Source organism: Sciurus carolinensis, chromosome 17 (assembly GCF_902686445.1).
Source record: "Sciurus carolinensis chromosome 17, mSciCar1.2, whole genome shotgun sequence".
Taxonomy (NCBI): Eukaryota; Metazoa; Chordata; class Mammalia; order Rodentia; family Sciuridae; genus Sciurus; species Sciurus carolinensis.
In genome coordinates this window covers 53,498,512-53,516,552 of record NC_062229.1, presented here as the reverse complement: position 1 = coordinate 53,516,552, position 18,041 = coordinate 53,498,512, and the positions used below count along the sequence as shown (strand labels likewise).

The following is an 18,041-nucleotide window of genomic DNA, read 5'->3' as shown; positions in this document are numbered from 1 at the left end:
AAGTAGGTTCCTCTCATTGATTTCAATATCTTCTGTTTTCCATCAAAGCAATGATCAAAGTGTATAAGGTTACTTTTCATAGCTTTAATTGTTTGTGTCCTATTTCCCTATACAGGAAGATTCATACCAGTGAGGACAACAACTTGCTGGAAATGTAATCCCTTGGAATCTCTAGAAGAAAACTAGAACAATAAGGCAGCCCATAGGTAAGTCCTAGGGCAGAACTTAGTTATTGTTCTCCCAGCATCTAACCAATAATTTAATCATCTAATGAAAGAATGGATAAATGAGTTAATGATGATTGAATAAATGAAAGTCTTAGTGGTCAATGGCATAAGGCAGAGACATATCAGATTCTCAGTCTTATGAAATCTAGGTTGAATCCAAGCACTAGTAGACATCTCTGTGCAGAAGGTATAAAAGAAAACATCCACTCAACACAAAACCTAGGACTCTTTCCTTGAATTCTTTCCCAGTCACTGGATATTTCCTTCCCCAGGACAAACACAGGCCTGTATCTACACCCTGTCTTTTGAGAGAAGGCAGGACTATATCAACTCCCCAGTTGCCAGGCATGGTGGTGCACCTCTGTAATCCCAGTGGCTTGGGAGGCTGAGGCAGAAGGATTGTAAATTCAAGGCCAGGCTCAACAATTCAGTGAGGGCCTATGCAACTTAAGTGAGACCCTATCTCAAACTAAAAAATAAAGGGGGCTACAGATGTGGCTCAGTGGTTAAGCACCTTTGGGTTCAATCTCTGGTACCAAAATAATAATAACAACAACAACAACAACAACAACAATAGAAATAAAATAAGTTTCCCAGTCACAATGAAACATCCCAGTCCCCATTTGTCCTAAGGATAGACAAGCCACAGAGTTCTACTGGCAAATTCCAGAACTCCTCCTATGTGTACAAAAGCTCTTCCTATGTCTAGATGTCTAGATGTTCTGGGATTTATACTTGCACTCACCATAGCACTGTCCATGTGCTGCTGGCATCCAGCTACAATTCCTCATTTTGAACAGGATGCATCTACTAGCATCATGGCTCCATGCCAAAACTTGTTAATGCCACATCTCTGTTTTTAAGAAACAGGTCCTAAAAATTTGCATATGTTTTCATTAGAAAAAGATGTATTTCTTGCTAGCAATTTAAGAAATAAAATTGATTTTGTATTCTATGTCTGTTCAAATACAAGATTTCACAGTAAGAGCTCAAACATTCAAATGTCTCACAAGATGCTCTGATTTAGTCCCTCACTACCCCATCTCTTGGAATGTTCACAGACCAAAGCACCTTTTGGGAAGAGGGGGGTGGTCCAAGGAAAGCACCTTTACTGGTTGGAGATGAAGTTATTTATTGACACAAATGATTGCCACATCAAGTGGATTTTCCAGAAAGAAAGTTATGGAAAATTGAACAGCTGCTTTTCCTGTGTTTTTCCAAGTGAGAAAATACAGTTAAGGCTTGAGGAGCACATTTTCACAGTCAAAAGTTTTGGGTTGTGGGGGCTATGGTGAGAGGGCAGTGGTGAATATACATTGCAAGTATGCTCGTGAAGGCAACCACTTGATAGAAATGTGACTCCACAGAGTCTTTAGAAGAAAACCAAAGCAATAAGGTGGTCACAGGTAAATCATAGACCTAGAAAACAGGGAAGTAGATGAGCTGAGAGGGAGGGAAGTAGAAGTAGAGAGAAATCAGAAGCAAAGTATAGGAATACTTGGTGGGTTTAGGTAATGCAGACTTTATAATTTGTGGGGCTCAGTGCACAGTGAAAAATAGGGGGCCCCTTGTTGAAAAGTATTAAGAATTTCAAGATGATGGCCAGAGATTTAAACTAAGAGTGGAGCCCTTCAAAGCACAGTGCCCTGTGGACTGCAGGGCCACATATGGATAAAGCTGGGCCTGGGTGAGAGTTGTAGCAGAGAAAGGCTAGTTCTAAATTCTGTAAAAAAGCAAAATTCTGTAAAAAAGCAAGCTTCCCCCAGTTCACTTTGCTTTCAGAAAATATCATCTTTGAATGATCATTGTAAGACAGAGAAATCATGTGGGCCTGGTAACCAGAAGTGAGAAAAAAAGGAGGAGTTGACAGGGTTGTTGTGCTAATTCCAATTTGTTATAAATTTTAGAGTAACTTTTCCTAAATTATGATTCATTTCAGCACCAAAATTCCAGATTCAAGTCAAGCCTTCTGATGCTATTATGAGCATATTACTAATGCCTAGTAAAATAACATCTTGTAATGTTTCTTTTATAAGGGCCATAAATCAAAACATTCAAAACAGTTAATTTTTAATGTACCCTATTATCCATCTTTAGTTATAAATTTAATGTCTCCTTAGGCCTCACAGATTGTAATGCAACTTAAAACATGCAATGACTGTTTAAAAATAGGTTTCCCCAGTTATCTCGTTATTCAAATCCTTAAAGATATCGTTTTAAAAGCCTGAGGATATCTGAGCAAACTTGTTTAAAGGAGTCATAAAGAAAGATAAGTAGTTTTCCTCAGAAGCCAATAAAATTTATTATAACATATTAAAGTAGGATTATCTATTGACTAATTTTCTGTAGACACTTGTTTTCTGGGGTGCACAGAAATTCATGCAGAAATAGAGGATAGGGCTCAACACCATCATCTACCTTTGCCTTGAGCCAGGCAAGATTTTCTACAAATCTTAGAGTCAATTCCTTCCTAAGGATGATGATGAGGGAATGGCACAGTGGATATCATGAATCTTATGGAAGAGCAATAAAAATCTTTATTATTCAGGAGACATAAAAGGACCTTGATACTTGCTTGTGGCAAAAGAAGCAGCTTCCTAGAAGGGCTCTACTTCTTAAGACAACTTTCAAACTTAGAACCTTTCTTTGCCTACCTAGTCCCTGCATGTTTGGGGCAAGTTTTATATGTTTGCTTTTAATGTTATAAAATCTTCTCATTTAATATCGATTGTCTTAAGTCAATTTACACTTTCATTAGCATGAAATGCTCCTCTGAAAGTCTTCCCTAGATAGTGAGAACCTCAAGAATTTCTCTCATTTCCTTACTTCCCCATACTGACAAGCTTCCCTTTGGAACCACTCTGTATCTGAAAGTGTTGATTCCAGTGCTACTCCACCTTTATCAGGAAAGGGAAAAGAGGTGAGTACCCAAAGTAAAACGACAGCTTTACCAGCAGCAAACAGTCCCAGGAGGCATTACATCTTTACTATGCTCTATCAGAAGATCTACCCCAGTGTTCCCTAAAGTCCCAAAGACAGCAATCTGATGCACTCAGGGGACCTACAGCAGGTTCAACTGAGTGAAGCACAATAGTGGCGCTGTCACCCATGGGCAAAACATTAGTTCTTGGTGAAAATTCTCCTGATCTCTCTAGCAGGTTTGAGGATGACAAGACTTAAGGAAGGGCACACATTTTCAAATTTCCAAAGAATTGTCCCAAACCTGTTGATTCTCTAGCACTGACATTTCATGTTTGTCTCAGGGGGGATAAAAAAAAGAAGAAGAAGAACTGCATGTAGAATATTTTCTGACCAGAAAAAACATGATCTCACATACAATCTCCATCATCCCTTGTTCTGAATCAAATGTCATGTGCAATGCCAAGATTAAAAGTGTATTTCATGTAACTATATGAACATGTAACTCCAGGGAGTTTGTTACTTTGTGTTAAACACCTATCAGTATATACAGGATAGGTACAATACCCAGCAGCAAAAGCTGCTAGAGTCCAATGTCCCATTTATGACCATGTGGTAATTAAATGTGTCACTATTAAACTATGCAGATAGGATGGAAATAAAGGGTGGCTTCTTACTAGCTCAAAATCAGCTTTTAAAAGCGTGAAACTATTTAAAATGCAGCATGTGTAATTTAAAATGCAAAGTTCCATAGAATCACAAATTTTAAAGAAAACAACAGATAAAATGCCATAAATGAGACCTACTAATATTAACATATCTGTTCTAATTCATTTAAGAGTTACAGTTACCCATTCACCATTACTATGCCTTGATCCTTGTGTTTTCTTCAGAACTGCATAGAAGAGACAGCATAATCCATTAAATGGGCTTCTTAGAGGTGACAGTTTCAGCTCCATGAAGAAATAAAGTTTTATTTTCCTTATTCCTTGCCAAACATTTGACACAACCAGAAGGACATGAAAGTCACACCACACTGGCATATCTGGTAAAAGCAAGCAGTTGGCTGAAAACCACAACTGGAGAATTGCAACAATTTCTGAGTCCACAATCATGCCTTAAAAAGTGTGTATGCATCCTAGTAAGGGCATAGTTTGCATCTCAAATAACACAGAAACATTGGAATCGTGCTAAACCCAGCCCAAACAAGGCAGAGCAATAATGTGGTTGGGGTGGGGGTGGGGAGGTGAGGAAGGATGAACAGGGCTCTTGGGAATGGTGAGGGTGCACGGACATTCTGCGCTCACAGAACACAGTAGCGAACACAGGGCACAATCACAAACATCAGCAAGCACAACTGAGCACGCGCACAATACAACACTAGAATGCAATTTTTCTTTTTTTAGAAAAATGATATAAAAGATGGTTTCTCACCCCTCAAAACAAAACTGGAACTTTGGTTTACAGGCCCGGCTATGCCCATATGCCCTCCTCGTCATCCTGCCGCCGGCCCGAGGTAGGGAGGTGCACAGAGAGGAGGGGAGCACCAGAATGAAAGAAGAGAAGGTTAGTTACACAGAGATGCACTGGAAAGGCACATGAATCTTCACTTTTTTTTTTATCTTAAAAAGAGTGAGGACAAAAAAAAAAAAAAATCCATAGTAACTTAAGTTCCACATGACTGACTTGTCAAATGCATAAGCAAGTTTTGTATCTATGGCAACCCCCACACAAAAACATTCCACCCATCCAGTTCTGACTCTGTGTCAAGATTGGATTAGAAGATTAAAATTAGTCTACATTAGCAGATGATTATTTTTTGGAAAGCATGCAATCTGAATTGCATATGCCTAAGGAGTAGATTAAACCTTTAAAGTAAGCAGAGAAGTAATTATAGTAATCAAATACCCTTAATTTCTCTTAAGCTTAAAGTATCAATAAAGGCTGAACGTGAATTAAAAAAAAGAAAGAAAGAAAGAAAGAAAGAAAAAACTCTCCCTACCTAGGTGGAACAAACATTCTAGCATGCAGTAATTCATATTGGTTATTTCACAAAGACTCAAACATGCTTCAATCTTATTTTTCAAGTTCTAATTTGCTCTCAGCATAAAGAAGGATGTGCATACCATGGAATGATTATACATTTGCATGAAATGATTATACATTTGCAATCAAATAAGTTTAAAAGAGAGTAAATATTCAATTCAGTAGAATGTTTTTAGAAAGGAAGTTTTGTTTAACTTAACATTTTGTTCAATGGTGGATAAACTGAAACTAATTTGTTTTGAATCCTTGCTGAAAATGTTTCCAAAATGGCTCTGGCCACTTTTTCTCTTAGTCAAGCGACCAATACGCAGGAAAATTCAATCTTTGAAGACAGAAGTATATCTGCCACCAGAACATCCCCATTTTGAACAGTTTTTCCTGTTTACTGGGAGAACTGACTCAAAGTATATAAGACCGTGTGGTCCATATCCCAGTCTCAGTCATAGTTTGGGAGCAGTGTTTGTTATTTAATAAATCCCCAATGAAACCAGAATTTGTTGATTTTTTTCCTTTGTTTTGAAAACCAGGAAGAAAAAAAAGAACATTTTTTTACACTGGATCATTAGTACTTAAGCTGTTATAATATTAGGCTGAATCATATGAAATTGCCAATATTTGACCATTTTTGACCTAGAAAAATAGTAATTTCATACAGTTCAACCCAGTCTTGCCAGTAAGTCAAGGTAATTTTTATCTACAAGGATTTAGATGTGTGGTGTTTGAACTGACTCTCATTATAATTTCTTTCCTTTGTTGCTTTATGTATTTTACTTTATGCTTTTAAAAATGTTATTCTAAGAAGAGATTCAGAGAGTTCACCAGACTGCCAAAGGGCTCTATCACCCACACTTGAATTAATTGAAGTATTTGTACAGAATCTGAGTTGGACAATTTGGGATGACTTTTCTCTTGAGAGTTTGGGTAGGAATATTCTGGAAAAAAATAAGATACATTCATCATTTTGACTAGATCATCTTACATAAAAATTATCTATGTTTGTTTACTACTAGTCTAGTAATTATTCCTAGCAATAAACTTTTCTTTTCCTACATGACTTCAGGAAAATGTAATTTCACATGCATTGAACTTCCTCTCTGTCTCTGGAGAAAAGCAAAGTTGATGTTCTTTTTATGTTTATAAAGAAGGAAATATATATATAGTATGAGACCCAAGGGCATCCATAAATGGGTTTCAGGGGGTCTAAAAACCCCCTGAAATTTAATGTAGAAAGCTGTTGAGTGTGTGTGTAAATATATTTCTCTGGACAGAGACCTGAGCTTTCATTAAAAGGTTCTTGACCCTTTGTAGGAAAACTCCTAGCACACAAAGATGCTACAATTTGCCAAAATCACAAAACAGGAGGCTTTCTCTAAAATGTAGCCCACAGCTCCTGCTGACCACTTCCTAAATGACTGTAAAACAACTTGCCTTTCAGAGAAGTTTATTTCATTGTGCATTTATAACTCAATAGTATTCTCTTCCAAATTCACTCATATAAGTTTTTAAATTAATAATAAAAAAAGAGAAAGGAAAAAGAAAAGCCATTGCCACCAAAATCTACCGCTTTCTTAGCAGTGAAATGTGGTCTAATGCAAGTCACTTTTAGCAAATTAAATACATTAAAAAGTGGTAATTAATTATGATTGAATCAGACAGGAGTTGTAGCTTGAAAATATACACTGCCAATATCACTACTGTTCCTGGTCCACCATAGGAATAAAAAGGAGCTCCCACATGTCGAGCGTTATTAAAAACCAGATGTTGAGATCAACGTCTTGTATGCTGGTGAATAAAGTAAAGAAATATGACAGTCCAATATAAACTGTGCTAACATTTAACATGGCAGAAATGTGGATGAATTCCTTTTGTGAACTCAGAATATTATGCATTTTTAAAAGTTTTTCGTTTTCAAAATTGAACAAGCATTTAGAAGAACTAGAAAGGGAAGTGGAGATCATTTCTGGTCTCTCTAGTCTTCAAAGAGTAAACATGAATTGACCCTCATCACCAAGTGATTTGGGTCAGAGTGAGTGTCTATTTGGGGAATAAAAACCAAAAGTGCAGGAGCTAATCAGAGAGGCAGCTCTGAGTCTTCCAAACATTTGCAGCTGTCTTACTGCCCTGCTGCCTGCATCTCTGTATGCAAATATTAATTTCTTTAGCAACTTTACCCCATAGAAATGTAAATCTTGGGACCCAAAAATAAGAAACAGATAAGTATCATTTGTTCCCTCACTTTATGCCAAGTTATTTAGAAATAGTTGGATTTTTAAAAGGCATCTATCAAATGTGGGAGAGACTGTTTCCTTTCCTTGTTTTTGTTTCCAAACCTACTCTTCAGCAGCTTTTCTGGATGCTGCCTGGTGTTTGATCCCTTGTGTGTCCTTTGAGAGTGACTGCTTTGCCAAAAGTTGCCAAAATATGTGGATGGGAAAGAAAGCTTCCAGCCCAACAGTCATCTGTGTGCTTTTGTCCACAGCATCTGAGGCTGGGAACGTCCAAGGTGGACGAAAGCCCAGAGCAGAGTGTCCACAAAACAGCAAGACTGGCGAGGGCAGGCTTCACCATTAAGTAACTTCAGGACATATCGATAGCTCAAGGGATGATGGAATGGACAAGAGTTTGCATGGAAATCCTATGGTCCTAGATGCTGGACTCTAATGAGATTCTCTAAACACAGAGATAAAACAAAACTCCTCACCAATCAATTGCTCTTAATGGCTATGTTGATGACAAGATCTAAAAGCAAAGGAACTGAGTCATTGCTGACAAGTGTCTTGTTGTTGTGTGTGTGTGTGGGGGGGGCATTTATTAGCCCTAGCAAGGAAGTTCTGAGCAGGAATTCTGTAATAGTACATTATAAACAGTATAAGCCAGTATAAACCTTTCATTGGTGTCTATTTTGAAATATTAGACACAGCCAGCAGGCAGTGTCCATCACTGGATATGCTTTTCAAAACACCTGCATTCTCTTTGAGGTAGCCTGATTTTCTCCTTGAAACTACAGGACCACATTTCTAATGAGAACTTAAGGTCACACCTCTTCTAGTTAGAAAGGAGAGTAAAATCAGGGAAGTGTCACTTTCAAATAGCCTACTGTCTTTGTGGCAACTCAGTGGCTGTCTCTGCCAGGAGGTTCAACTAGGTTTCCTTGCAGAACAATTAGGATGGTCATAACCAAGTCTGGGTGGACAGACTCCAGAGTAACCCCCATACCTCATGGTTTCTCTGAAATTTCAAGCTCTGAAAAGCCTTCTTCTGCAAATCACTGAAGCAGGATCTCAGTATGGGATTCATGATGTGCCCTGAGACTGGGTTCAAGCAAAACAGATCTTCTTGGCATTTCTAACTACAAGCTTGGCCAGTGTGGGGAATTGACAAACATGTGAAGGAAAATGACAGGCTTAGGTGTGAGCCTGGAAAAGAAAGGTAGTGAGCCTCATCAGGACACTATGTTTTCTTCCAGGTTCAAGTCTATACCTTCCCTCTAGAGATTACTTATTGGTGTCTTTCATCTCTCCCACATCCTACAGTGCTTAGCTCATGGATGAATGTCTCTGTTCAGGTGACAGAGTCCTGTATTACTTGACTTATATTTGCTACAGGCTTCAGGACCCAAAGAATAGGAAAGTCCTAGCCAGGTTCAGATACCTGCTTATTGATCTTTATAAATACCCAGGTCAGAAAGAGCTAACATGTCTCTCCTCTAGGTTAGAGAGAGTGCTGGTGGCTGTCCTGGTTTCTTCACAAGTCTCACCTTGGTCTGGAGACACAGGTGTGGTTTCTTGTGAGACTGTGGAAAGAAAAGCTCAGGGCAGACACCTGGCCAGGAGCTGTGGAGTGAGGGTCAGATTCCAACCTAATGGTAAAAGTACACACACCCTTTTGACTCTGCCATATGAGCTGCAAAGTCACAGGAAAAAAGAGCTCAGTTTGCCCCCAAATAGTGTTTGTTGGTCTGCTGAGCTCAGCTCTGAAGTACTCTGAATCTTGCACTGAACTCCTTCCAAACCAGTGAAGACCCTGGCTGGAGGGAGACACTACAACTTCAGCTGGGTCCCTCTGACTCTTGAAAGAAGGGATCCACATGTGCCACTGCAAGTATACATATGGGAATTATCAGTGGCACCCTACCAAATTTAAGAACCTTGGAGGAAAAGACAGCACCTTTACTTCCTTCATAGCACCCCACGAGATCTCAGATGTGGAAACCTAACAAACATTTCTAGATGAGTAACTAAATAAGGCTTGGTTCTTATTCTTTTGAGTAACTGAACTCCACTGAGAGAGAATGCTGCTTGGATTTCAGAGTTCTCAGAGTTGTCAAGATTGTGTTGACCCTATGTCCTCAGAATGACTTCTTACCCTTTCTAATGCCACATTCTGGGTTTGTACTTTTTCAGTGTCCCATTTGGGGAACACTGAAATTTCACTGGCTGAAGGGAGATGATGGATGTTGTCTGTTTTTAAGACACTCGGGGTGTCTTTCAGGGGAAAGGCAAAGACTGGACAGTTTATACAGCCCAGGCTGGTTTTATTCTGTAAGTTTACCTCACAAGGACAACCTCAGGCCAGGCCTGAGACCAAGACCAGTCACCCAAGACTGCTTTGTTGAACAGTTGAGAATGTTATAAAGATTTTAGCGGTGGCCATCCCTCCATTTATATTGAAAAGTGTATGTACTCTCTTCTCAATTTTTAAGCACTATCATTGTGGGGCATCTTTTGAAAAAATAACTTTCCATTTCCTTCAAGCAAAAGAAATTTCAATGAACCAATCTCTAGTGCATGGTGCCAATTCTCTCAGCTAAAGAACACAAGATACCCAGCTGAAGACGAAAATGCTGGAAAGCTCTACATTGGACAACAATATTGTTTGGGAGCTCAAGTCAACATCTGCTAAAAGCTGAGTCATTGCAGATAACCATAAAAAGGGGGTGGGAGTGAAGACAGGCTTTATTTTAGCTCCCTCATCCATCAGTCATTAACACTTGGCTTTGTTAAACACAGTGAAAATTGTGTTTTTAACATGACTTTGGTTCTATCATTTCCAGGCTGGTAAGCAACCAAATCTTCTAGCCTTTTGACTCTTCATTTTCTCAGTTGCTTAAAAAAGAAAATGGGACCACAACTTGGCCCTGACACTCCATAGGGTTGCTATGAGAATTAAATTGGAGAATGTAAATTAAACTACATTGTAGCTGCTGAAGACTTACATAAACATAACTGGGCACATCCATTCCTGATGGCAGCATTCAAGTGTTTGTTACTATGTATTGCAACAAATTATTTGATATCACAGTAAAGGCAAAAATGATATAGAATAAAAATAATCAGATAGTATGTAAAACCATTCCTAAATATTTTAGATTCTCTGGGACATTCAAAGTTTAACCAGATCAATAATATATAGATGACAAAAAAATTTTCAAGTCCCATTGATCCATAAGTAAGGTGATTTTTTTGACATAACTAACAGAATTTGTAAGTGTATACAGTGTATACTGAAACAATGTTTCCAAGTCCCTTTCCTCTGCTGTTCCCTTATCTTTAGAGCATTGCAAGTGCTTGGAGGGTGTAACTCAAACACAATCCTTATTAAATCAGTTCAAGGAGGGGGGCAGGCAGGCAATGTGTTTAGCAATATAAAATGGATTTCCCTGTTTCCCGACATTTCAAGGTTGGCCACCCCCTTTCAATGGGGGAGCTGAAATTCTGCCTCCTAGACAAATGTGACCGGATTAAAGCAGCAAGTTGAAAAGAAACCAAGTCTCCGATGTTGCCAAGATGAGTTCCATCTACAAGCTAGGGAGTACATGCTGTCTGGAAACCCTTGTGGACTCCAAAGACACTGCAACAAATCTCTTAATGAAACCCTAATACTGCAAACAATGTGTAAAACTAGACAAATCAGTTGAAGGGGGTGGGAGGAACCTACTTTACCCAAAATAGAGTAAGACTGAAATCTTTAATAGGCTCAAGTCTTCTTGATGGAAAAATCCTTTTCTAACCAGAGGATCCTGATGCATTAAGCAGCTCTGTCTTTTTCTCATACACGAAGACCCTACCTGGCAGGGTTTATCAAGTTATACCCTTATGTGCTTACATATGAGGAATGAACATCACACCCAGATTAAAGAGCTTTGGCAACAACCTGCTCATCTGCACAGAAGCTTCCCCACTGCTGTGCGGCCCCCCACCCCTTCTCTCCTGCAGCTGGTGATGGTTGGATGAGCCCGTAACTGCTAGTAGAGGAAGGAGGCAGTTAAATACCTCCCACAACAGCAGTTTAGACATTTGTCCCATTTCCTTCTTACCTGTGGCCTCATAAATGGTCATTCCAGAGCTTCTGCTCTTAAAAGCAAGAAAACAAACAAATTGCCACCTTTATTTCCCAATGGTGAGAAATCACATAGGCCCTCTGGTTTACATTTTAGTGGCTTTGGCAATGTTTAGTAGTCATTGGGGAATAATGAAAGAAGAAAGGTGGCACCTGTCCTATCTTTCTGTTTCTTATACTTTCTTAAAAATTCAAACTACTGAGTTTAAACATAGTATCTTCCAATCTACTTGTGATAAAAGAAGTACTAGAAAAAGAGCAAGTGGCTCCCAAGATTTATTTTCAACGCATGCCAAAATATTGTTTGGCTCCTGTTCTGAGAGGTACTGGCCCAGAGGGGCAAATGGTGGAAATCTCTGAACACTTCTCCCATTCAATAAACATCAGTACCAATAAGAAGTTCTTCATGGGTTATGGAATTCAAAAGTTTCATCCCTATATGAAGCCAAAACTCAAGCCTCCTTCCAAGAAGTGGGCCATGAAATTAAATTTGCAATGCAAAAGAAGAAAGAAAAAATGTATTCTTTCCTATTCAGGCAAACTCTAGACATACTAGCATGGATAGAAACTGATATTAAAAGTCCAAGACACATAACTTTCTTATTGGCCTCCTGTCATGGGGAACAAAAATTTCTGGGTTTTGCTGTTCCATATCTACACTTCAGTAAGCTCTGACACACATGGTTAATTTTTTGCCTATGTAGAAAATGTGAAAATATATTTACATGCACATACACACAAACACACATATGTATAGTATATATAATATATATTCAGACATGCTCTTAGGAAGCTAGGGAGACAAATTTCCAGTTAAACATGATCTTGCAAAATTCTTCCATATGTGGAAAAGTCCTCAGTTCATCTGACATACAGCGATATATACATATATACACACAGGACGCTATGTATACATTTATCCCACATTCATTTAACCTCAAAACATAAAATAAATTCTTTTTTCCCCCTCCCTAAGCAAAAGCTAGGAATAACAACTCTACACATAGAATCCATCTTCTGAGGGCAATGGAGCAAGTTAAACCTCTCGTCTGTTTGTTACAATTCAAAGGGCTTCACTTTGGCTAATCTGCTGGTGAAAGTGCAAGGAAAGCAGGACATCAATCACAAACCCTTCCAGCACTACACAGAGAGGGCTGAGGGTGAGAGGGGAACTAAGGGTCTTGCATTGGCTTTCTGAGAAGCCACAGGACCCAGGGAAGGGCAGCTGAAATTGCTTGGGACTCTATCAACATCTTATTGACTAACTAAAATGCATGGCCCACGGAGGAAGAAGAGCAAGAGGAGAAGGAAAGTAGACAGGGTTTAGCAGACAGATCTGGGACCAGGAAACATGGGGTCAGGGGTGTCACCTGCCTCTAGCCATGATGTCAATGAGGGCCTACTTGTAGTGGTAGCTATAAATTTCCCCACTAAGTAACACTCTTTAAAACAATGACTAATTCTACTTGAGAGCAGGTACCCAAGACTCAGGTATGTGTAGAATGGATGGACAGAAGTGGGAGGGTAAGAAACTGGAAAACTACTTTTACTTTCTGAGCTTACTGGACCTACGGCACTTGAGCCTGTAGGAATAGGGGAGAGGGGATGTGTTTGGGGGCCCATACATTTCATAACCAAGGCGGGTGAGCACTACATCCTCTGAAGCAGATCATAAGATCAGTCCTGAGCACCGGCCTGCATGTTAGAATCCAGGGTCCCTACACAGAAATAAAAAACAGATTTCTGTAATCATTGAGACTTGGGTCACTGAGATCATTTTATTGTATCTTGAAATAAAATCTGTATATCTGTCCCATGACCTGGGTTTGAAAATAAGGCCAAATGTAGGTCTGGGTTCTTTAGTGACCAAGTCATTTGATGGCTTATGACAAGTGTTCCAGACAGAATTCTATGGGAATTTTCAGCAAAACATGGAAGTGGATGTTCAGTGCTCTGAAATGTATCGAGTGGTACAAACTCACACTTCAGCTGGCAGCCAGTGCTTGCTGGGACCAGGAAGTAACCAGGAACAGCAGAGAAAGGACCAATGATCACTACATCTGCAGACAGATTCTGGAAACTGCCAAGTGGAGTAGGTAATATTTAGATGCATACAATCAATTCTCTAGGACTAGATCAGCAGAGCAGATCCCCTCAATTTAAGAATGCAAAATGGAAAACCCAGTTTCTGCCAGAGGAGAGTTACTATTCAGAAGTACTCCTAACACTCTGGCTGCCCTGACCAAGAGAAGTATCTTCTACTTTGCTCTGGGATCTGGCTTGTTCCAGGCCCTTGTGTGTGCAGAGGCCCATGAGTGAGTGAGCAAATGGATGTAGGTACTAGCAATTCACTGCCACCAGCCTCCTGTGACCCCGAGCAATTTCCCTTCCTCTCTGTATTTTCTTACTGAAAATCTTGCTCTGATGATTCCATGGTGGTTGGGAGAGTTTTCAAGTAAGTATCATTTTTATTGGCCAAGGGAGAGCAAAAACGAGAATAATAATGGGACATGTAAAATGGAGAGGGTAGGAAGAAAGGAATAAAGACACCAAAGAGAAGAATGGAAATAAGACAACAAAGGCTGGACTAAGTGGAAAGAAAACTGGAGTGAGATGAAATTTTACTTCACACTGAGAAGTCAAAATAAGATAAAATTTACTATAATTCAGTGTAGAAAGGAAAGCATATTTTCATTTAGGAAAGGTGGATAGGATTTGGTCATGCAACCATAAATCACATATAGTTGCACAGATATCCATACCAATATCCAGAGAAATTTGCCACCAACATCCCAACTCACGAGGCTTAAGCCTGTATCTTCGAGCCGTTGATTTTTAGTTTTGTGTCTTAGCACCATTATAACATTAAAGTAGGAAAATCCCTTGAACTTCCCAACTCCAGTGTATGGGCATTTTCATTCATGAAGGAGGGGTAGAAAGGAGAAAGGAGTTTTCCTCCTGGTCATCATAGTGGCCAGATACTCTGCTTTCTATGGCACTTGCACCACCCTGCTAGAATGAGAGTGGCAGGTACTTGAATAAATACAAGTGCATTTTGCATAAGAAAGCATGCAGGTCCTTAAAAGACCTAACTTCCATCCAATATCCAGTGCATAAACATGAATCCTAGAAGAAGGGCAGCCTGAACAGTATCTGGCATTTTAACTTTGGGGACAGTGTGGCACTCTGATGCTATGCCTTCTTATTAATGGGGCTAGTTCATATGTGGGAGCCATTAGGGAGAAGCTTACTAAAATAGGACTTTCCTGAGACAATAAAAATTATAAGATATTACAAGAAGGAATGCAGAAAGACTACATATTATTGATATGATTTAAGGCAGGAAAGATAATATTTAGGAGAATAATAGATGAAACTGATGATGAAAGGCACAGAAGGCATTTAGGAGAAGCTGAGTTTCTACTTGGAGTTGTATAATCAATCTTGGTTACTTCAATAAAAATCAGATCACTACTGTGTCTCCAGCAGGTTTCATTTACTTTTTGACCTATATAGTGTCATGGGAAATATCTGTTGTCTGCCCTTGTGACTACTACTTTGTTCGAAGGAGTTCCTAAGTCACTACTGGGATTTTGTCTAAATGTATAACTTGGACATATTTAATGGCTGTGGGCCCTCCTGGGGATCATAGGCCTTCGCCTATTAACTGTTCCTTTCTCAGGTAGGGAGCTAGACTGTAGAACTAACTACACTTATACCTTCTCTAAAATCCTCCCATGCCTTTCTGAGATTCCTTTGTAATCCCTAAAGGGTTGCAGATTTATGACTATTGTTGATTTCCTGTGTCTTCATCCTTGATGCCTGTTTTAGTTCAGGGTTCTTGGTGGGATATCTCATTCTTGGGTATTTTAGGTTTTGAGAAAAAATCCCAGGAAATGAATGGAAGAGGCACTTTCATCTTCTGCTATATAAAGCATAGGGCAAACTACCTAAAAACTCTACCTTCTGATGAAGAATGCTGTTAGAAACTAGGTTGGTCTTATTTTAAAGTAGGTAGTCTCTTTGCATTTGATACTCTGAGAACACTATTTCTCCAAGCACAGATGTTATTAGAAAAGGAATAAAAATCAATGATCAAATAAGTCTGGGAAATTCTAGATTAAATAAAAATGGAGAATTTTCCTCCTTATATTACTTTTTAGATCCTTTGTTCTGCTAATTGCTTGAGGATGCTAGAGGACAGAGTTAAAATATACAGCATTTTCCCAAAACTCTTTGCACACCTAATCTTTGTCTCAAGACTTTCCTCATGGGACTAATGTTCTGAAAGTTACTTTGGGAAATGCTAGTCTAGACTTATAATACTTGGATTGAGTTTCTCTCAAGGAGAAATCAAAATCATAGTAAAGGAGAAAGGGACAGGGAAGAAATGGAAAAAGAATATAATTCTACAAGTGCCTGGCGACACTTGAATTTCCTAAGGAAAACTGAGTTTCTCTGGACATACAGCAAACTTTCTGACTTTTCATATTTCCTCATTTTCATGTGTTTTGATCTCTTAATAAAACTCAAGAGGCAATGTCAATATTTCATAATTCCTCTTCTAGAAGACACTGTGGCTCAACCCCTGGAGTTGCAGGAAGGTCAGTGCTGGAAGATCCATGAGAAGGGGACCAGGAACCCCTGAGAAGATCATTCCCTTTGAAGTCATCTCAACTAACTTGGGTACATTAATTGAAACCCACCCAAATCAACCCATGATTAAGACTCTCATGTTGTCGCAGGCTGACATAAGGTTATTATTTTCTCCTAACAAGAAGTTACTCCTCATACATATTAGTATATGTGACTTAACAATTACATGTAGGACTTGTAATCAATTGAGAAGGACTTCCTAGCCTTTAATAACACCTTATGGGACACAGAGTTTTATAACAACTGTTGGTTACTAGGTCCAAAATCTCAAGTATAGAAGAGGGCATCGTTTCCTAACTCTGGAACAATGTAATCTAAAAGAGCATCTAGCCCAAAAGATCTAGCCATTTCCATCACTGGAAATCACCAAACAGCCTACCAGGATTCTTTGTCTACCTCTCCTTCACTAATTGAAAGGGTTTGGCAATAGAGCTCATAGCCTTGGTGACTACAACTGAAAACCACACAATTATCTTCCTGGTCAGGGAAGTTTCACCTTTACTATGAAATCTACTGTAGAGTCAGTTCCTAAGTCATGGGGCCCTAAGTAAGTTATAACTACCTTTAATCCATCTTGCTCTGATGGACATGACCCAGAAAAGAACAGAACTAGATATGAGAGGACCTGGATTCTTATTCCAGGACTGGATAGCAAACTCCCTGAAGGCTGGATGCTGTCCTGCCCATCATGCTTCTCTTCAGTCTCTACATATTGGCTGGTATAGATTTGTGCCCCAACTATAGATGCAAAAGCAAACAGCTAGCAGCAGGATTCTAGTAGCTCACTGCCATACCCAGGGCAAGGATTTCTTACCTACTGAGAGTGTTCACTGAGGTGGTGGATGGGAAGATGTCACTGTATACTGACAGCAGTAGTGAGAAAGGTGGGTAACAAGTCCCAAGGACACACTTTAGCCAGACACTCTTCCAGGAATGTTAACATTTCCGAAGGGTCCCTCTCCTGAGCAACAATTTCTGCCCTATGGCAACCTCTAGTGTCTGTGGACCAACATAAGAGGGTCATCCAAGCAGACAAGACACTCTAGCTTGTGATTACAGGTGTTTGGAAAAGCAGCAGGAGGCCCACTTTTTCAGGAAGTATCATTCACAATGCAGGTAAATCTGACCTGGTATCCCATTTCCGGCAGGACATATTAGGACATGTATCTCTGTCATGAGACAGGCTGTTTGCTATCTTAGCAGGTCCTGTGTGACCACTCCTCTAATCTGGTTCCCAATTCTGCCTTTATTGTGCTCTCTGCTCCTGTCTCTCTGGGGAAGAGGGGAAGCCAAGGGTGGCCTCCTGGCATGTATGACTCAGAGAATAGCCAACATAAGGTCTGCAGGCCTCACACTGACACTTCATGGGACAAGGCTGAAGAGCACAGAGCAGTGAGCCAAAAGGCCGGGACCAAGAATAAGAGTGAAGAGATCTAGCTAGTAGGAGGTGGCAATGGTTGTGAGAACCTAATAAATAAAGCAAAACAAAATAAAAACACAGATACAAGATAAGGAAATACAGTTGATATCTATTTTTCAGATCTCCAAAGCAAGAGCCATTTCTGAGAGCAAAAAATGATGAACTCGTTCTTAAATCTAGATGGTTTATGCAAACACCTTTTGCAGTGTTGGGGTCTCTGAAGACAAATGCTTCAGTGTACAAGGATCTGGCCAAGCCCAGGGGCTGGAGAGCCTCGAGGTCTGGCTGCCACCCTGTACAACACTGGGGAAGGCTTCTAATGTTCTGGTCTATATAAATAGCTCCCCCTGGAGTTGTACTCCTGGTAAAACATTCCAGAGACTGAATCTTAACTTCTCTGGGATACTAGCAACAACAAAATAAAACAGAATCAT

The 18,041-nt window shown here is 39.6% G+C and overlaps 1 protein-coding gene across 6 annotated transcripts in view; it reads right to left on the bottom strand.

Moving 5' to 3' along the window:
- Erc2 (ELKS/RAB6-interacting/CAST family member 2) overlaps positions 1 to 18,041 on the bottom strand; it is a 978,194-nt gene that overhangs the window by 162,919 nt on the left and 797,234 nt on the right. For all 6 annotated transcript variants that reach the window (XM_047532409.1, XM_047532410.1, XM_047532412.1 and 3 more), the window contains one exon: positions 4,581 to 4,646. In XM_047532409.1, the coding sequence (XP_047388365.1) occupies positions 4,620 to 4,646 (27 nt within the window). In that variant the 3' untranslated portion in view covers positions 4,581 to 4,619. The remainder of the gene's footprint in view (positions 1 to 4,580; positions 4,647 to 18,041) is intronic.